General features: G+C 53.2%; 1 protein-coding gene across 1 annotated transcript in view; it reads right to left on the reverse strand.

The window, feature by feature from the left end:
* Window positions 1–21,274, reverse strand: part of HK1 (hexokinase 1) — a 61,268-nt gene extending 39,994 nt beyond the window's left edge. Inside the window, exons 1-2 of the mRNA XM_079794332.1 lie at window positions 21,197–21,274; window positions 2,306–2,468 (exon numbers count right to left, since the gene is read on the reverse strand). Of these exons, the coding sequence (XP_079650458.1) occupies window positions 2,306–2,468; window positions 21,197–21,259 (226 nt within the window). The 5' untranslated portion in view covers window positions 21,260–21,274. The remainder of the gene's footprint in view (window positions 1–2,305; window positions 2,469–21,196) is intronic.
* Window positions 21,275–21,526: the final 252 nt, after the last annotated feature.

Below are 21,526 nucleotides of genomic sequence, written 5' to 3' on the forward strand. Positions count from 1 at the left end.
GTTGCCTCCCGCATGAGCCCCTACCAGGGCTGGGGAACTTGCAACCAAGGTAAGTGCCCTTGACCAGAAAGGGAATCCTTGACCCTTCAGTGGGCGGGCGGACACTCTAACCACGGAGCCAAACCAGCCAGGCTCTCCTAAGAGACTGCCCTCAACATCTGGCCCCATCCACACTGGGGAAGAAAGAGGCTCAAAAGGAGTCTTGGGGCCCAGGCTCCTGGCTCCCGTCCCACAAGCCCTAGGACAGTGACCCCCAGCTTGGCTTAGTGCCACATCTGACATCACTCTGAAGACACCACCGACTGCGAGACACATCATTGTTTCACATAACGTGAAGAAAGAAGAATGCTGCCAATAATAACCATGAGATGTGATTATTGTACAAAACATTAATGATTTTAGAGATATTTAAGTAAAAAATTATCTAAAAATAGATGAAATATGGGGGTGGGGAGATCAAAGAGGTTTGGGGAAAAGGCAAGTACGCTAGGTTAAGCTGGTTTCTTTCCCACAGGACTGTCACGGTCTGTATTATTTGGTGTCTGTTATGAATTCATCTCTACGACGGGGCTGCAGAATGTTGATTTTCCCAAATGAGTCTGAATTCTGAGCCTTGTTTTGAAGAGCAGTTGACGGGGCAAATGGCTAGCTTACTAGAGTACTTCGATCACACGCTGAGCCCCTCAACTTGGAAATGACTTGGGAGAGGGTGCGGGAGAGAACCCCTGCGGACAGCCGGTGTGAGGATGGGGAGCTGGCTGAGGGGCGGGGAAGGAGGAAGGGAAGGCATCTGCTCCTTGGCTGTGTTGGTCTTGGGCCAATAACACAGAATCAGGTGCCCTGAAGACATGAGGTATCCTTCTGAGCTCTTCCAAGTAAAGAGGCGCCATGCCCCGCCCCCCTCCCCTCTCAGCTGGCAGCAGACACAGCCGCACCGCTCCTACAGAACTCCACTAGCTAATCCGGAAAGGCCCCAGTGCTCCCAGATGTGAGTACCACCCAGGGCTGGGAAAAGCAGCGGTGAACTACAAAGCCAGGGACATCAGAACAAAGCCCAGGGCACACCGCCGTCCAGCCGCCCTGATGGCCAGAATCTCTTTGGTAGTTACTAAAACCCCGAACTGCTGGTAACCAAGACCTCAAGGAGAACCAAAGGATGGAGGGGGAGTGGATTTTAAATAGTCAGGAGCCATCAGAGATGCAAATCCCAATGTGTGTGCATGGAGCACAGCCCACCGGTGGCCACAGAGCGCATGCTCTTCCTTCGCAGGGGAACCCTCCAGACTCCTCAAGGCCGCTGCAGGCAGCAGGACTTTCCCGCAGGCCCTGCCCTTGCCATCTTCTGTGCACATCAGCTGCCACAGCTGCAGTTTTCCTGACATCCATTTTGCAGGCTGCATGCCAGCTGTCCCAAATCCCAGCTTTACAGGAACCTCCGGAGCAGGGAATGAGGGCCGTACTCTCAGGGCGTGTACTCAAAACCCCAGGAGAAACTTGACTTCCTTCTCCCTTCTCTCACATACAGGTGAGTCCCAGCCTAGAGCACAGAACACAGCTCAGAGCGGGATTCCTGCCCAAACTGGGCAGGCACAGCACCCGCCCCTGCAAACTACTAACTGCGGGTCGGCTGGACAGAACAGCCTCCGTGAGCAGGCCAGGCTGTGCCCGCTCAGCCTCCACCCTGCCAAGTGCAGGGGCTGAGTCCGCCCTCCCCACTGTGGGGCATGGGCCATACAGATATACTAACAGGATAATTTTTTCCTTCCATTCTATCACCCCTGGCCTTTCCCTGCTTTGGGGCTACCTTGATTTAGCATCTATACAATTTGTTCAGATGGGGACTCGAATCTCCCCTCTGAGTCTGAGGCCCACCAGTCACTAGGATTGCTACTTATTTGAAGGGAGGCCTTGATGCCCTGATGGAGAGACTCTCCTAAAATGAACTCTTCATTTCTTCTGGAGCCTTTCATGTTCTGGTGACAAGCATCTCTAAGATCTTCCACAGCATCTGTAAGATCCGCAAATACGACCCTTTCTTATCACAAGCTACTAGACAGTCAGACCAATGAGGGCAGGTCAGCCTTGTCCAACCATGGTCTCCCTAGTGCCTGACACATGGTAGATGCTCCGTAGACCTATGTTGGATGGATTGATAACGTATGGAGGGAAGATGGATGGATGGACAGACAGATGGATGAAATGGTAAATGAATGAATGAGTGAGTGAACGAACAAATAAATGAAAGTAGAAGGATGTTTCACAGAGCATTCAGCCCTTGAAGCCGATCTCTGGCTGAGAGACTCACCTGAACCATCAGGAATGGACCTTACAAACGTTGGCAACATCTTGACTGTGGCTGTCGGATTAAAATCCCGGGAAAGACCATGCTTCATCTCCTTCTTGAAACGAGTCATGATATCTATCAGCGTTTCATCGGAGAGCCGCATGGCATAGAGATACTTGTCAATCTGGGGGAAGGAGGAGAAGGAAGGAGAGTGAGGCCAAGGCTGAGGAAGGTCATTTCAGTTCAGGTTTGACTGAGGGAGGACAGGGCAGGTGAGGTGCCCACCTGTCTAAGATAATCAGCTCCCACGGGCACCTGACCCACCAGGCTGGTACATCACAAGATGGGAAGTCATCAAATGCCATCAACCAGGTCACTAGGAGCATGCTTGCAAATGCTCTGAGCCCTAATTCCTCCCCTGTAAAATGAACCAAATATCTCCAAGGTCCCTTTCAAGCCTCAAATATTACATGGAAGCTGCCCTTTGACCAGCGCCCCCACAAAGACATATCAGAGGCACCTTAAGCCTCCACACAACCCCTTCCCTCTACGACAAGTGGCTGGCCCATCCTCATGTGAATGGAAGTGCTACAGACGTTAGGAATGAGAGAGAGCTCCAAGGCCAGAAACCTGGAGTTCAAATCCCAGCCCCATCACTTAGCAGGAGTGTGAATTTCAGGTTCCTCAACTGAAAAAGTAAGACATTAAATAGGATCTAACTCACAGAATGTTGTAAGATCCAATGAGATGGAAAAGCACTAAAGACACAGAAGGTGTTTGATAAATATCACCTATTATTACTAACACTAGTGGCCGGGTGCATGAAATTCATGCACAGGGGTGGGGGGAAGATGTACCTCAGCCCAGCCTGCACCCTCTCCAATGTGGAACCCCTTGAAGGATGTCCTACTGCTGGTTTACAGGGATCGGGCCTAAACCGGCAGTCAGACATCCCTCTTGCAATCCGGGACTCCTGGCTCCTAACCACTCACCTGCCTGCCTGCCTGATTGCCCCTAACCACTCTGCCTGCTGGCCTGCTCGCCCCCAACTGCCCCTCCCGCTGTCCTGATCACCCCCAACTGACCCCCACTGACGGCCTGCTCGCCCCCAACTGGCCCTCCTGCTGGCTGCTCACCCCCAACTGCCCCCCCCACCGGCCTGATCACCCCCAATTCCACCCCCCATCCTGGCCTGATCACCCACAACTGCCCTCCCCTCTTGGCCTATAACCGCCTCTACCTCAGCCCCGCCACCATGGCTTTGTCCAGAAGAACGTCCGGAAGGTCTCCTGGAAGGTCTCCCAGTCTAATTAGCATATTACCCTTTTATTAGTATAGATAAGACAGTGGTGCTAATGGTTTCCTTGGGTGTGAATTCTAAGTAGGTAGAAACAGGGCCAAAGGGCTGGAATCCTTCAGAACCTGGGGCAGCAGGCCCAGAGCAGAGACCTTAACCCCACCAACCCCAGAAGATATAGAAACAGCCCCCCACCCCAGGCTCCCATGCCCATGTACCAAGGCCTTCCAAGCTTGTGACCAAGCTTCCAAGTCATTCAATATACGTACTGACCCCACCTGCTCGTCCTCCTGGTTCCCCCTGTTCCTCAAGGTTCCCAGGCTCCTAACCTCAGGCTCCCTGGGTTATCATTGGTTGTTCTTTCTTCATAGTCTCTTCCCATTTATTCTCTCAAAAAGCATTTACTGGGCACATACTATGTGCCTGGCTCTGGGCTAGACACCTGTCCTCATGGTGCCTGTCTGCGTGGAGTTCACCAGAAGTCATTTTGAGTCATTCATATTTTTTGCCACTCCTTGCTAACTACACTTGTGGATTACTGATTTCTGATTACCCATTCATTCACTGTAATAGTTTTCCATTTTCAATCCCTCAACCTTCCAATTAATCCTCTTATACCCTGCCACCTTCACCTTCTTAAACTGCAACACTGGTCAATGCATTCCCCTGCTCACAGCCTTGCAATGCCTGCCCAGGTCCGAGGCACCTGTGCTCTGTAGGTGTGGCTCCGTGCTCTGTGAACTCCAGCCCCACTACCTCTGCCATTCCTGGTGGGTGCTGGGCTTTCCTACTAAAATGCCCTTCCTTCTCTTCCCAAATCTCACCTACCCTTCCACGTTCAGATCAAATGTCACCTCCTGCGGATGCCTGCGTCCCTCAAGCTAGAGAACACCCTCCCTCAGCACTGCCGTCTGCCCAAGCTCTAGCCGGGATCACAGCTCTCTGCGTGTATCACCTGGACAGTGTCTACTCCGGTCTCCTCGACGTCCCAGGGCCTGGCAGGCAGCCTTGCACACAGAAGGCTCCTGGTGCACAGAGAGACGGATTTATGACCCCGGGAGGCTGAAAAGACCTTGATCTGATTTGCTTCTGAGAATGGCATCTCACGCTCACTTTTCAGGGTGACTGGAAATGTCCTGATCCAAGGACTCAGAGTCTCCAGTCCTAGGTCACCTCTGCATATTTTGCTCCGGGGCAGCCTTCCTGCTTTGGTCTCTACGCCTGTGCTCTCCCAGGCCCTGCCTGCTCCTGCCTCACGGACAATCAAGGCATTGGCCAAAGTCCCCCAGGGCCCTCTGTGGCCGGAGACAATCCTGCCCCCACCGCCAATCCCTTCTACCACACCCCCACCTTTCCTTTCCCCTTCGTGGCAAAGCATTGCAAAGAAGGGCAATCAGAAACCACCGAGAGCTGAGCTAGAAATTACCAGGACCACAGCCCTACGAAGAGACATGCTCTGTTCTGCCCCCAAGGTTAGCAGCACCGGCTCGGCAGTCCTTGCCACATGGCAGCCACAGGAGCACACGGGGGTCTACTGAGTGCAAGCCAGAGAAGGCTTCGGGAAGGGTGATGGCCAGGCGCATCCCGGCACAGCAAGAGCGTGTGGGAAGGCCGACGGCAAGGGAGGGTGGTTTGTGCAATGAACAGAAATAAATTCCATGTGGATCGAGCACACGGTGTAAGTGGGGCAACTGGAAAGAGCTAAATCGTGCAGGGCTGCATAAGCCACATAAACAAATTTAGATCAACCCCAAAGCACGGCAGCCTTGGAGTGACTCGAAGGAGTGAGTATCCGCCAATGAGATCTGTGTTCAGAACAGATCAAGCTGTGTATGGGGCAGAGAATGCGCGAGCAGGAGCAAGTCCGTGCAAGAATAGTCACATGGCCACTCCAGCATTTGGGGCATGCTTCAACGGCCGCACCCCTCACCCCACAATATGATGATCTATATATTGACTTGTCCATCTCTGATAACCTGTGAGTCTCTCAAACAGACCTTTGGAACTCACCCATTGCCTCGTACAAAATAGGAATTCAATTAATATCAGATGTTGGAATAATACTCTATCATTATATGGTGGTTTACAGATGATTTCACATCTAGTGTGTCATTCAACCTTCAAAACGACCCTGTCAGCGAGACTTGTACCCTCTTCTTGGCCTCCTTTCCCACGTCTCTTTGGAAATGAGATCCACTTCACTGTCGCAGAAACTGAGGCTCCAAGAAGCTAAGTGACTAGTTCAAAGCACACGGCCGGAAGTCAGGTCTCAGGCCTGCAAGTCTAGTGCTGTCTTCAACAACCATGCGCGTCCCCGAGGGGAGGCCTGTCCCCTACTCTGTGGAGGGCAGGCCCAAGTAAAGCTGCTGAGGTTTTCCAGATGGAGAGAGAGAAGCTTCTAGAAAAGGCAGGGCTCTCCATTACTCCATCCTGCCTCCTAGCTCTAGGTGCAGCTCGGCACAAGAACACCGATCTGAGAATCCTGACGCTGTAGGACAAGCCAAGCCAAACCCAAACAGCCTAGAAGCTCAAATCAGAAAGCCGGCTGGGAACAGAGGAAACCTGCCTCCTCCGGCTCAGGTTCATGGACCATCATGTGGTAAAGCCCCTCTCCAAGGAGATGTGGGAGATGAGGCCAAAAGGGTACAAGCTGGTGCAGAGCTGACACTGACCTTGAGGCCTCCTGGGTGTCAGGTGAATGAGGATAAGCCGAGGCGAGCCCTTTCCACTGGTCCGCGGGAGCTCAGGCGGGGCCTCCAGACAGTGGAGACCCTGGGGCTGGGGCTGGGGCTGGCCAGGTTCCCACCACCCTGCGCACCTCACCGCACAAGGGGCCTCTTTCCCCTCACGCAGACCAGCTGTGGCTGCCGCTGGCGGGGCTGCCGCTGGCTGGGCGGCTGCTGTCCACCTGAGATGGGGACTGGGGAGGGGTGGTGGTGGGAGGAGGGAGGAGAGAAGGGTGTCAGGGCAGCCACCCCGGCCCATCTTCTCCAGATCTCGGTGAGGCTGGCTCTGCAGGAAACCCCGTAGCAGAACTGCTGGTTCCTTTTACAGAGGGCGGGGCCAGAAGCCCAGGAGGGGTGAGATGGCAGAGGGTACAGACCTGGACAAGGACAACTTCTGGTCTTGGGACGTTTGGCAAAGCCTGTGGCCCTTTCAACTGTTCTACTTCTGTCCCCTCTCCACCGCATCTGCAGGTCTCTTCCCGCCTCCCTCTCTCACACTTCCACCTCCACAGCCCTTCACTGCTCTGGCCAAGCACTGTGCCCAACCATCCCTCCTGTGCCTCCTCCCCCGCCCGACATTTTGGTGACCAGAGGGCACAGCACCCCTTCTAGCGGCTTCAAGCAGCCACCCAGTCTTGGGGACATCTGTCATAGGATGGGGACTCCCAGGCGTCCGGGCCCCCGGGTGCCCACCCTGGCACACAAGCGCACAGGACTCTGGTCAGGCTGGGAAGGAAACGGGAGGTGCCAGGACCCGACACCACAAGCCCAGCCGAGTCCTGCAGACTCTCAGCGGGGGCTGACGAGGACCCTGGGCAGCCTCCAGAGCACCTTTCCCCTAAGGGACAAACCCTTCTCCCGAGGGCGAGAGCCAGGTCGGCTGCACAGGGTGGACGCTCGCCCAGACACTAAGCAAGCACTTGTCCGGGATTGTCCTTCCTGCAGACCAAGAGGGCCCGGAGCTCGCAGCAGCCCCAGAGGCAGCCAGGAGACGTCCGAAGGGAGAAGGTAGCCTCGTCGAGTGCCTGGCCCAGGGCGGTCAGCTAATGAGCACACAGTGGCCGCGCACTGTGCTAAACGCCACCATCTCTGTGCTCGACCCCAGTGCCCTCCTGCTCCCAACAGAACACGCACAAAGTATCAATTCAAGACCAGACATGCCCAAGTGAACAGGCCAGTCGTGGCAGGAGGTGTGACCACTGGTGACCCGGGCATTTTGACCTTCTGTGGAGGAGGGGGTGCATGGAAAATTTTCACTCCCTCTCTCATTTTCTCCCGTGAGGATCAGGACTGAGGCAGAGATCGCCCTAGCCAGTTTAGTTCAGTGAATAGAGCGTCAGCCTGCAGACTGAAGGGTCACGGGTTCGATTCCAGGCAAGGGCACATGCCTCAGTTGCAGGCTCAATCCCAGCTCCCATTGGGGCATGTGCGGGAGGCAGCCAGTGGATGTGTCTCTCACATCAATATTTCTCTCTGTCTCTCCCCCTCCCTTCCACTCTATCTAAAAATCAATGGAAAAATATCCTCAGGGGAGGAGCAACAAAAAGAATGAAGCAGAGCAACAGGTGGGCCTGAAGGTGCTCGGTGCATGCACGCTTTCAGAAAACTTTCAAAAAAGGAAATGGTGCGGGGAGGTGCTGGCAGTGAAGGGCTGAGGGCTCTTGCTTAAGGGCAGGGCAGTGATTTCAACATCGGATTCACTTCTCTTTCCTGGACTGACTCAGGAGAAACAGGTCCCAGGTGATTCATGCTATTTTAATAATAGCTCACATTTGCAGAGGGCTTTTTCCTTTTACACAGGACTTCTCATACATTATTAGCCCATGTGCATGTCATAGTCAGAGCTGAGATAAGCTCAGAGGTGCCAGGTGCTGGGGATGAAGCAGGGGCTTAATATGTTAGTTCCCTGTCTCCCAGCACAACGACCCAATAAAGCAGGAAGGAAAGATCTCTACATTTTACAGCAGAGAAAACTGAGACTCATGATTCACAAAGAGTCACACAGTTTGTAATTGGCATCTGGGTCTACATTCATCTTCTAACCCCTCATTTTGGGCTTCTCCTTAACACTTCCATTCTTTCTCATGTGGCGGCGAGAATATGAAGCTGTGGGCCAAGAGGGCTGGGTTCAAACCCAAGTTCTGCCATTTACTAGCTCCTGCGACTTTGGACAAGTTACATAACCTCTCTGAGTTTGGCTTTCTTCTACTTTTTTTTAAAAAATATATTTTATTGATTTTTTACAGAGAGGAAGGGAGAGAGAGTTAGAAACATCGATGAGAAAGAAACATAGACCAGCTGCCTCCTGCACACCCCTTACTGGGGATGTGCCCGCAACCAAGGTACATGCCTTTGACCGGAATCAAACCTGGGACCCTTGAGTCCACAGGCCGCCGCTCTATCCACTGAGCCAACCCGGTTAGGGCGGCTTTCTTCACTTTTGAAATGAGGATAGTAATACTTTCACCCGAGACAGCTTCTGAGGGAACTTTTAAAATAAGCATCAAACATCACTTCCCGCCCTCCCATCTAAATGACCAGAAGGGAGGACATCTCCCTGCCTCTCCTGTCTAACAGACATGAGCCATGTCCCAACTCCTGCTACCTGAATACCGAGAAAAAAGCACTGGTCGCCAAATGCCCACTCTGTAGAAGAGAAAACTAAAGGTAGGTGGCCCTCCACCAGAAACCACAGCAAATGAAAGATTCTGGCAAAATTCCTCTGAAACATTTGCAATGCTTTATTGATTTTTTAAAACAACTAACAGTAAGTTACAGTAAGAATAGCAACACCCATTCATTATTAAAAGATATTCAAGCAACACGTACACGCATACAAGTGAAAAGCGGGAGTTCCTCCCCCAACCGTCCCCGGGGTGACAGCTTTATGTTTTAGGTTGGGGTTCCTGCCTGACCAAACACTCACACATACAGAGCTTGGTTTATTTCATTTTACAAAAGCGGAATCATAAGCATTTTGTTCTTTTGAAACCTTAACTCCACCTCCCTATTTCCTCTGGGACCCGCCTCTGGGACCCTGCCTGCTTCAGTGAGGGGGCCCGGACGGACGAGGGGATGGAGGAGACACCTGCGTCTGACTCTGGCTTTGCCATCCGGGGGCATCCCAGGCTTCCCATCCCCCATGCAGGCGTGTCTGTGACTTTGATCGACAAAGGCCCCTCTACTGTGCACGCACCTTCACGCGGTGGGCCTTAAACTATCCTGTCCAGGGAAGTAGGGCACGTGTCCTCACGTGCGACGCTCCAGGCAAAAAACAGGGGCCAGAGAGGTTCTCCAATTGGCCAAGGTCATAAGAGAACCAGAGAGGACACGGGTTCCCCAGGCCCTGGCCCTGGGCTCCTCTGTGCCCGGCTTGCTCAGCGCAGGGAGAACCCCGGCCGAGGGCTGTCAGGAGCAAGGAGACATGGGAATGCGGGCGGCATGAATGCCACCGCTCCGTCCACTCCAGAAGCAGCACGCCCCTGCAATGCGTGTTTTAGGAAGCCGCCTTCACCCCACACCAGCTACAAATTATGTTCTGATCATTTCCCCTTTCACACAAGCCCGGGAAGGAAGTTCAAAAGCCATAGCGAGTCCCAAGGCCCTGGCCCAGTGAGACCCTCTGCTGGGCCTTTTCCTGCCGACCCATGGCTACCCGGGCTGCCCCGCCCCGCCTCACAGCTGTGGGCGGCGGCAGAGGAACCCAAGTTTCCGTGCTGCTCTGAGCAGCTGGTCACAGGGAGGAAGACGGCCATAAGGAGAGATGCTTTGCTCTTGTGGGTTCCCTACAGGAGCCAGGTACCCCCGGCTCACTGCTGCCCTCCCTCACGCAGCCCCAGGCCCTGGCAGTGGCTCTTTACCCACGAAGGTCCTCACGGGTCCACTGTCCACTGATTGCTGTACAAGGCCTCTCCTCGCCCCGCTCCTCTGTCTCCCAAAGCCCATCTCCAAACTCACCCCCTCCTCCGAAGGGCATGCCATGATCCGCCCCACCCAACCCCGGCCGCTCCCCTCCTCCGCATCCCCCTCCTCCGCATCCCCGCCTCCGCATCCCCCTCCTCCGCATCCCCGCCTCCGAATCCCCTCGCTGTTGGTGTCACTGTGTAGGAATTAGTCTGTTACTGTGTAGGAATTAGTCTGTCACTGTGTAGGAATTAGTCTGTCACTGTGCAGGAATTAGTCTGTCACTGTGCAGGAATTAGTCTCTTATGACCAGTGAGAGTCTTTCCCGGGCACGGCAGCAACACACGCATCGTCTGTGCCTCCAGCTAGATCCTGAGTGCAGGGGGGCAGGGGCCATGCCTTCCAGGGCCTTTGTGTCCCCCCAAACCTCTCGGCGTGGCTTCTCGGCTGGGCTGGGTGGCTGTTCTGCTGGGCGGGAAGGCCCTGGTGACGCCTCGCCCGGGAGTCTCAGGTTTGCTGCTCAGATAAGGCCGAGGCTCCGCTTCCCTGAACGGCCAGCCCTTCTCCAGCACCGGCCCTCACTTTGGCCTCGTGGTGACCCGTGCGGGGCCAACGGCCTCTCCCTGAGGGACAGTGTTCCAGCCGGTCTCTAACACACCCCCTTCCTCTCACAGCATCTGCATCTCCAGGCCGGCGAGGCCCTGAAGGACACAGAGCCCCATGAGGATTCGCAGTCCCAGAGCCTGCCGAATACCTGAGAGTCGCCAGAGGAAATGTGTTTGGGAAAATGGGTGGGACCCTCACCAAACCAGAGGGTCCCTCCCACATGCTGCATGAATCATGTGCGGGGCGGCTCCCTCTCCCAGGCTCTTTGTCAAGGTCCGGACACAGCTCTCTCTCGGTGCCTTCTCTTTCACTGTATTGATGCTTTTGAACTGTTAGTTCTGTTTCACTATGAAGCACCAGGGAATGCACGCACCTCACTCCTTTTTACTCTCAAAAAGCCAGGAGGATAACCTCCAGAAACTGAGGTTCCAGGAACCAAGACGAAACAGTAAGCTTAAAGGGCCCACGCTGGGCACCTCGACCTGCCCCATCCAATCTGCACACTCGCAGGTGGGAGTGACTGACCCATTTCACAGCTGGAGCCTGAGGCCGCACAGTTAAGTGAAAGGTCCTGAGCGCCCAGCAACCAGGGCGGCTCCAGCTTAAGTCTCCACACTCCGTGCTCCTTCCCTTATCCCAGATTCCTCTTGCCAGGAGGGCCATGGGAGGCCTCGTGGTCATGCCCAAGGTCCTCTCAGTGACCTTGACCTTGGCACCCACTAATAAGTGTTTCCTGACTGGGGAGACACAGAGCTATTGCCCAGGACAATACCTAAGCTGTCACACTGACCTGGCTAAAAATACAGGAGGCACCGGGCCCCTCCAGGGGAACAGAACAGCCCTGGAATGTGGCGCTGCAAGAACAACAGGCTTCGTTCTGAGCCTGGATGGCTTGGCCCCGGGCCAGCCTGCAGGCTCACGGTTCCCAGTGTCCCAGGGACCTCCAGACAAAAGGGGAGGAGGATCTGCAGTGCAGACAGCTTTCCTTTCACTAGGACACAACCAGACGCTCACGCCATAAGGTGCCAATACCAAAGGGTGGGAGCAGACCCGGCTTCCTCCAGCTACACTGTCTCCCTCTCTAACCTTGAGCACGTCCGTCCAGCTCGGTTTCCCCATCAGTAAACAGCAACAATGAGAACTGCCCTCTTGCCCTCACCTGCGCACAGGAGCTCCATGACACCGGATTCCTCAGCATGCAGGCTTTCCAGAAACCCACGGTGGCGGAGGCAGATCTGTACCCAGGATCACTGCCCCACTCGGGACCCTGCTGCCGCCCCTCTGTGACCCGAAAGCTTCACTCCCCGCCCCCACCCACGCCTCTCAAGGGGCCTACAGGTGCGCTCTGGGTGAAGCACCGCGGTGACATCAGCATTGGCAAAGTTCTGTACACTGTCCAGGCGTTTCTACCTCCCTTCTCTAATCTGATAAACGAGCAGATAGTAAGGCAGGACTCATTTACCCACCCGACAGGTAAGTAAACTGAGGCACACGGAACAACACTGCTCCAGCTGGAGGGATCCTTTAGAGGTGATGGATTCCAGCCTCCAGGTCTTACAGAAGAGGAAACAGAGGCCCAAGGACCCCGGAACCCACTGCTTTAAATGACAGTGCTCTGTCCAAACTCCTGAGCCATAGCAGAGCATGTCTAGCAGAGCACTCACTGTCCAACGGGGATATAAGGCAAACCACGTGTGTGATTTCAAACGCTCTAGTACCCACATTTTAAAAAAAAAGTGAAATTAATTTTAATATTTTATTTAATCCAATACCCAAAGTATTATTCCCATGTATAATCAATATTTTAAACATTATTAATGAGCTACTTTATCTATATCTTTGTCATACCAAGTCTTCAGAATCCTGTGTGTATTTTGTGTTTAACAGCACACCTCAAACCAGACTGGCCACATTTCAAGGGTTGGGTAGCCACACGTGGCTGGTAGCTACTGTTCCGGACAGCACCGCTCTCTCATTCCAGTCACACCATCATCACGGCAGCCTGGGGGGATGGCTTCTCTGGGAGACCACCACAATGCACCTCTTGGACGTCTCAAGCCCTCAGCAGTCCAAGTTCTGCACGCATGGCAAGCGCTACCCACTAGTGTCAGAGTGGCCTGCATCCCACCCCAGCCCTATTGTGCTCTGTTCATGAAGATCATGTCAATTCCGCCGAAACCGGTTTGGCTCAGTAGATAGAGCATCGGCCTGCGGACTGAAAGGTCCCAAGTTCGATTCCGGTCAAGGGCATGTATCTTGGTTGCGGGGACATCCCCAGTGTGGGGGTGTGCAGGAGGCGGCTGATCGATGTTTCTCTCTCATCGATGTTTCTAACTCTTTATCCCTCTCCCTTCCTCTCTGTAAAAAAATCAATAAAATATATTTAAAAAAAAAAAAAAGATCATGTCAATTCCACTTCCTGAAGCTTGCCTGCCGCACATGTCAGGTGCAGGAAGAGCCCAGGCCAGTGTGGTTCAGTTGGTTGGGCATTGCCCTGTGCAAGGAAAGGTTGAAATTCCTGGTCAGGGCACATGCCTGGGTTGTGGACTCAATCCCTGGTAGGGGGTGCAGGAAGCAGCCGATCGATGCTCTGCTCTCACATCAATGTTTCTCTACCTCTCCCTCTGTCTCTAAAAATCAATTTTTTTTAATCTTAAAAAAAATAAGATGCAGGAAGAAATACATACATCCAAGCTTGCTGTAAGGACTCAACTAAATAAAGCATGTGAAAATATTTTGCAAATGGAGCAGAACTCTGCAAAGGTGAGATGGTGCCTTCATTATAAGCGTGGCCTGGTTATCCTACTCCACTCACCCCATCCACCAGAGAAGGTCCCGGAAGGCACCAGGGAACATCAGAGAAATAAATCAGATTGAATAAAGGCTGCAAGCAAACCCCCTTCAGGCGTCAATCTGCACGTCCAGGCAGAGCTGGGAGGGAATGCTAGGAGTGGAATACAGAGAGCAAGAGGTTAGGCAGTGCCCTCCCCGGAGGTCCTCTTTCAAATGCAAACAAGGATGGGGGGTGGGGGACAAATGGAAAGGAAAGGGGAAATTTTGAAAACCAGGAAAAATCCCTAACATTTCACTGTAAGTGACTTTATTGGGCCAATTTCCTTCCCAAGCAGAGGGAGCTGGTCAACACTGAGGAGCTGAGTGGTGGAGGGGTGGGGAGGGGGGGTTGGCAGCCACCAGCCAGTGTGCTGGTGTGGGGGAGGTTGGGGAGGAAGGGTCTGCCCCTCCCCCGGGCTCTTTCTCTTCTTAGAGCAGTTTCCCTAGCCAGCAAAATGACAGAACGGGGTTCTGAGCCAGGGGGCCTGGTGGTGTTCCTGTCACGACCACTCATAGGCTGTGTGGTCAAGTTGACAAGTCGCTTCACCACGTGGGGGCCTCCACTTCCCCATTTCTACATGGAGAGGCTGTCCTTCCTTCCATGGCTACGCATGTACCCAAGAAAAATGAAAGCATGTATCCACGCAGAAAAAACGTGTACACACATATTTGTTCACAGCCCCAATGTAGAAGCAATGTCCATCAACTGACAAATGCATGAGCAAAATGTGGTATATTGATACAACTAAATATTACTCAGCAATAAAAAAGAATGTGTAATGATACTTGCTGCAGCATGGATGAACCTTGAAAACATGCTTAGTGAAAGGAGCCAGATACAAAGGCCACGTATTGTGTGATTCCATTTATGTGAAATGTCCAGAAGAAGCAAATCCATTTTTTAAAAAGTACATCCGTAGATGCCAGCGGCTGGATGGCGGGAGGATCGGGGAGTGACTGCTTAATGGATATGGGGTTTCTTTGGGGGGGGGGGTGATGAAAATGTTCTGGAATTAGATGGTGGTGATGGTTGCACAATCTTGTGACTGCACTAGAAACCACTGAATTGTACACTTTAAAATGGCCAATTTTATGGTACGTGAATTCTATCTCGATTTAAAAATAAAAGCAGGGACTGCCATCTGACTTGGGTCCGAATGCTGGCCGGCTTTTCTGTGCAGGATCTGAGTTCTCAGCCAAGAGTGCAGACCGTAATAGTGCCCACCTCACAGGGTGGGATGTAATGCCTTTAGCATCAACCTGGCAGTAAAGGTGTCAGGAGGCATTAGGTTGGTTTCGATTAGTGTTATTATATTAATGATTAAATAAGGCCCATTATAGGGAAACAACAGACCCCAGGAGGCACTCAGTGCGCCCATCCCTCTGAGGGGCCCTCCAGGTCTCGGCGTCTGCTCTTCGAGGCTGTAATCAAGCCTGCAATCAGAGGAACGTGATCCGACATTTTCTGCCTCATGCAGAAGCGGGCCTCTCCCTTGGCTTCTGTTTGCAAAGGGCTGAGCCACAGGCTCCACATTTCAGCTTCCCCGGCTGCAGGGGCACAGCCACCCTCTCCTTTTACGGAAGCCCGTCTGGGAGAGGCTGCTGGCTTGCGTTTTTCTCTAACAGAGCTGGGCACGCGTAAGGGACTGATAAGCCAGCCAGCCCTGCCCGGATCGGATCCACCCAGGAAGAGAGAGGGGGTGTGGCCAAATGCCCACATGTGTGTTTTAATTCCCAGAAAAGTTTAACCGATTCATGCCAGATCACAAGGGGCCACGGGGAGTCCTCCTAAGCCTTTCTTGCATCTACCCCCGTCCTCGGTTCAGTGCAAACATTTCAGCAGCAAACCATTCCGTCAATGGGGCTGGCACGGCTCACAGTGAGCGCTGTCAACTTCATTCAGCAACACTCTGCAAGGAGGGCTCGGCTTCTTGATAAGCTGAACTAAGAAAGGGCTAATTTTAAACCAAGCTTGAGTGCTATATAGTGAATGGTAATAACTGACAAGAAGCAGCGTCTTAAAAAAAAATAAAAGCAGAGCCTTTAAAATGATCAAACATCTTTAAAGGTGTGACGGTACCAAGGGCTGGTGTGGAGCAATAGGAACCCTACAAAGTCCTGACAGCAGTGTGACCATGGAGGATGGCAACTTGGCCAAACCTTGAAAATGAGAAAATGCACACACTCCTTCGCCTACCAATTCCAACCCGAGACTCAGCCTAGAGCCTAGAGACACTTGCACGTGTACTGCAGATGCACATAACACTGTAACTCGAAAATTTAAAAACCCCAAAGCCCATCAGAAGAATAGATACACTAACTGCAGCGTAGTCACACAATGTAAGAGCACACAGCAGCTTAAATCGATGAAATAGAGCTACATGGAAAAAATCCCAAATATAGATTGTTGAGCTAACAAAAGCAAGCTGCAGGAAGATACATACAGTACAGCACCATTTACAAAAGGTTAAAATCACATAAAGTAACACTACATACTGCGTATAGATACATGGTATGGTATATAAGTATAAAACCATGCATGGAAATGATAAGCACCAAATTCAGGAGCGAGGTCACTTCTGGACGGAGAAATGAATGGGACTGACGATGGGGATAGAAGGGGCTTCACTTGTGCCTGTAACATAGTAATTGTGTTTTATTTCTCAAATGAGGAGCAGATACACGGGTGTCTGTTATGTCAACTTCAGTATTTTTTTTATACACCTCAACTGTTTCACAATATAAAATTAACTCATGTGCACAGACACTAATACACATTCCAAAGTAAATCATTAAAATCAACAAAGGTGGGTTTTTCTGGAGGGAAGAAGCAGAGGGAGCAAGAATAGCCCTCTGAATCCCATCCCAGATTTTCTTAAGGCCTTGAGAAAGTCACTTATCTCCCCTGGAGCTCCAGTCCCCGTTTCTAAATGGGGAATAAAACCTCTGCCTTCTGTCTGCTGCACACCAGGGAGCTAGCAGGGTGCCCTGAGGAGCTGTGAGGGGGAGGGGGCTGCCTGCGACACACCGGGTCAATGCCTCAGGTCCTGACATATAGACACACACATACACGCACACACACACACACACACACGCACACACACACGCACACACCTAAGTGGTATCTGATAAGACATCCATGGAGTGTTTCGGGATGCTCAAACCATTAAAAAGAGAGAAAGAAAAACTACAAATTGGTAACTAACCATTTGACTCTCCTTTACAAAGTTTCTAAGTATAATGTTTTCTTTTGTACATCTACAGCCTGGCTTTAAGCAATTCCTAAGCTGGTGATTTCCCACCCAAGATCTGGCCACTGGCTCCTATCTGCTCTCCTGGCATTCTATGCTTTGCACTCACCATAAGACAGCAAATAATTATTTTTTAAATATATTTCATAGATTTTTTTTTTTTTTACAGAGAGGAAGGGAGAGGGATAGAGAGTTAGAAACATCGATGAGAAAGAAACATCGATCAGCTGCCTCCTGCACACCCCCTATTGGGGATGTGCCCGCAACCAAGGTACATGCCCTTGACCGGAATCGAACCTGGGACCCTTGAGTCTGCAGGCCAACACTCTATCCATTGAGCCAAACCGGTTAGGGCAGCAAATAATTGTTGATACTCCATGAGAACAGCGACCATTTCGACCAGGTTCATAGTTGTCCCCAGCCTAGCACAGTTCTCGGCACATGATAAAGGACTTACACATTTTCTGAAGAAACCACTGAATTCCCACCATCAGATTTGATTGTAAAGGTCCTCGAATCAATGAGCAGGTGCCAGCAGCCCGCCACGACTGCTCCCTGGACGCAGAGGTGTATGGCTGCCTCCTCAGGCATGCTCAGAGCCCACTCCAGTGGCTAATTCTGTCAGGCAGGAGGAATCCCTGACCGCAGACACACAGGGAGTCGGGACTAGTCGTGCCAAACCAGTCCTTTTAGGAGAAAGCTGCCCAGGCCTCCTCCAGCGAACAGCAGGAGTGTGGGAGGACAGCACAGCTTGGCCAGATGTGAAAGTCCCTCCTGTCTACCCACTTCCCACGTTTATTCCCTCACGACAGTCCCCAATTACCAAACCAAATGAAGTGCTGGGGCTGCTCCTGGAGGAGAACTCCTGGGCACATCCCAGGTGTAGAGGACAGGGACTGCGCCGCGAACGTTCACCGAGGAGTGAGAGGCCCTTCCCGGATATTGGTATAGCACCAAACCAAAAGGTGCATGAGACATTTCTCATCATTTTCTAATGCTCATCCCTCTCACCCCTGAACAATACGGGGCATTTTTTTAATTCTTGCTTTTGCAGCTGGGACACATGGGCTTCTGAGGAAATAGCCCTTTAACTGCTAAGCACACTCTCCCCCACCTTCCTCGGCCAAGCACTCTGAAGACTCCTGGGTTCTGGCCTTTGGGACGAATCACTCTGGCAAATGCGGATTACTTAGGGCCGTGGTCCGCAAACTGCGGCTCGCGAGCCACGTGCGGCTCTTTGGCCCCTTGAGTGTGGCTCTTCCACAAAATACCACGGCCTGGGCGAGTCTATTTTGAAGAAGTGGCGTTAGAAGAAGTTTTAAGTTTAAAAAATTTGGCTCTCAAAAGAAATTTCAATCGTTGTACTGTTGATATTTGGCTCTGTTGACTAATGAGTTTGCCGACCACTGACTTAGGGTCAGGGGGATCCCTCCCAGAGAAAATCCACTGGCGTTTGCTCACCATCCTGACAACCCCAGAGAAAAGGAAGTCGTATTTCTTTAAAGGCCAAGTTCCTGACCTTGCTGGACTCCTCTTCCTTTCCCAAACAGAGGACTATGCGATACTTCACCCTCCTGCAGGTTCCTAATGGCTAAACCGAGTGGGAGAAGCTGGGGAGATGAGGCATGTTAAAAGTTACTTGGAGGTCAAGGGACCCAGTCTCTAGCTGCAGATGAGCAGATGTCTGGGCTTCTGATGAATGGAATCTTTCACAAGCACACATGTGCCTCCTAAAAGCACTAAGAGTGAAAGGAAATTGGGTTTTTTTGCTTAGTTCTGCCTAATGCCAGGACACTCTTTGCACAGGGCTCTATTAATCAATCATATGCAGACACAGTCTGGAAAATGGGGCTCCATGCCAGGAAGCCAGACATTCGGCCTGTTTCAAGCCAGGACATATTTATGAAGTTGAATTAGTGACATGTCTCAGAGGGAGAGAAATAATGCCCTTTTCATGATCACTTCTGTGTCCAGAGCAATCCCAGTAAACCTTCGCTGGTATCAACCCCACCTCCCCCCTCCACCTACACCGAGGCCAGAGGGCAAGAAAATGGAAAAGGGTTAATAGCTGGTGCTGGTGCTAACTGTGGAGCCCCGAAGGCCACCTAGAGCTGAAGGGCTGAATCATCATGGCTGCCCACAACTGTTCCAAGTCCCCGTCAGGTCGTAGGTAAGGCTTGGAGTCCTTCACCCTCACCCGCCTTTTCCTGCAGTCGGTGCGGGTAGGAAGGGCTGGCCTCTAATAAGCTGACGAGGCCATCAGAACAAGTGTGCTCAGGAGGCCCAAGCAGGCAGCTTCCTGGGACCACACCCACGACGGCCCTGCCACTGAGCCCATAACGCAGGCCACGGTGACCCATCCCCTGGCAGGAATCCACACTCCCACCCTAGGAAGCAGCAGAAGAAGCCATCGGTGCAAGAAGGCCATTTGTTCTGAAGACTCTCCCTGACCAATAATATTATCGGGTAGAAGCTGTGGCCTCAAGACTGTCCTCCAGCAAGGTTCTGAGGCCAGAGGAGGGCAGGGAGGGGATGTCCGAATCCCAGTCTCAGAGAAGGGGGGATCTGAGGACCAGTTGATTCAGAAGTCTCATACTCAGATGTCTACCGGAGCCTGGAGGATAGCGGGGCCACACTAGATGCTGCGTGCCTGATAAAACAGGTCCCACTGAGTGCAGTCCTAACTCAACCCAACTCAGCCCTGGAGGCCACAACTGGTGGTGGTGGGTGTGGACGCTGTTGGCTTACAAGGTCGTGAGTCCCCAGCCCAGTTGGTCTGCCTGCTGTCTTGAGCTACAGAGGGTACCACGTGCAGGGAGAGAGCAGTGAACTCTTCCAGGCCTTAAATTCCCACTGTGGAATCGAGTATCACTTCAGAGTCACTGTCACAGCCATGAGCGATGGTGGCAGAGTCCCAGGACTGCGTCCTAACTGCCCCACGCTGATCCCCACTCAGCACGGATCTAGGATCCAAGCAGCATCCCCAAGACCTCTGTCTCAGCACCTCCCCTTCAGCGAATTTCTAAGAGGAGGCTGGTCAAGTTCCCTGTGAAGAAAGGCGGAGACCTGGGTCACACCGGGGCTCCGCCCCTAACTCACTGTGACCTTGATGAGGTCACCCTCATCAGGCCTGTTTCCTATGGTGCCAGAGGCAGGGGCTGTCTTAGGTGGAGAGAGAGAAACTGAACATCCTGTGGCTTGTAGAGCAGAAAACCCGGGCCTGTTGCTCATGCCTCTCACCTGTGGGTGGTAGCACGCCCCTTGTTTGAACTCTAAAGTGAGGATGACTTTGCTTGTCCATCCCAGCTTTTCCTGGCAATAATGTCACCCGCCCAGGGTGTGGGTGGGTCCGGAGGCTGTGCGAGGCCTGGCACTAATAAAACGGGCCTTTCCCTACAGCCCAGACTGTTTCTCAAGAACGTGGTGGCAAAGCTGGCGGAAGGGAGCAGCATTAGAAGCTCCCACCCTAGGAAGCAGCATCGTTAAGGCCTGCCCGCAGACCGTATTTTGTATGTCAAAGGCAGCAACACCTGGGAGGATGCAACCATGTGCAAATGCACACACGTCAAGCATACTTGTCAAAGCCTCCATCCAACTCAAAAGCCCAGTCTCTTATTCGTGCTCCCTGGACTGGCTGGAGATTACAGCTTTAAGAGAGCAGTCACGTAGAGGAATAAAAAAATTCCATTCAGACATGCCAATCCAGTCCTGAGGCCTATGAGCAAAGTTTCCGGTGGCTTCCTCCGCGTTCCGGGAAGCCAGGCCGGGTCACTCGGTCCTCAGATTAAGAAGCGGCGGCAACAGCGGGGAGAGCCGGGGTGACAGCTTCTAGGAGCACCCGATGCCCTCCGCCCCCTCCGCCGGGAACCCGAAATATGGGGTGTCTGGCCTCCAGTCAGCACCCGGCCTGCTGTGCGCTCACTGTCCCAGCATCTCTGTGATCACTCCTCCGCCCACGGCGCTCAGTCCCTTGCAAAACAGGCCACCTCCCCGCACAGCCCGTGGCCCCATCTGACATCCACAATCCGTTTCAAGGACACTGCAGCAAGCTGCCCAGTCACAGGGTCTTCCCCTCCAAACCCCACCACCACCGAACACACACACACACACACACACACACACACACACACAATCCCTGCGAGAATCAAAGGGCGAAGCATTTCCCCACCGCCTACAGCCCCGCCAACGCCGGCCTGGGGGAGGCCGGGCGCGGGAGGATGGAGGCTGCGGCGGAAAGCGGATGCCGGTACGCACGGCCGCGGCCAGGGCGCGGGGCGGCGGCGCGGGCGGGGCTCACCTTTTTGACTTGGTCATCCTTCAGCTCGGTGAAGTAATAGGCCAGGAGCTGCGCGGCGATCATGCTGGCGGTCGGGGGCGCGGGGAGTACGGCGTGCGGCCAGGTCGGTCCTCCGCAGCCTGGGGAGCAGTGGTCCTCGGGCTGCTGCTCGGCGGCTCCTCCTCCCACCCCCCGGCTCCTCCCCCTCGGCCCGGGCGCGGCCGCGGCTCGCGCGCTCCCAGTCTCCGCGCTCCCGTGCCCGGGAGGGTGACCGCCGCCCGCCGTCCCACCTCCTCGGAGCCCATTGGCTGCCGGGCGCCTCTGCAGCGCCGCGCGGCGGCGTCCGGACCC

This window comes from Cnephaeus nilssonii (genome assembly GCF_951640355.1).
Source record: "Cnephaeus nilssonii genome assembly, chromosome: 16".
In the NCBI taxonomy this organism is placed as follows: domain Eukaryota; kingdom Metazoa; phylum Chordata; class Mammalia; order Chiroptera; family Vespertilionidae; genus Cnephaeus; species Cnephaeus nilssonii.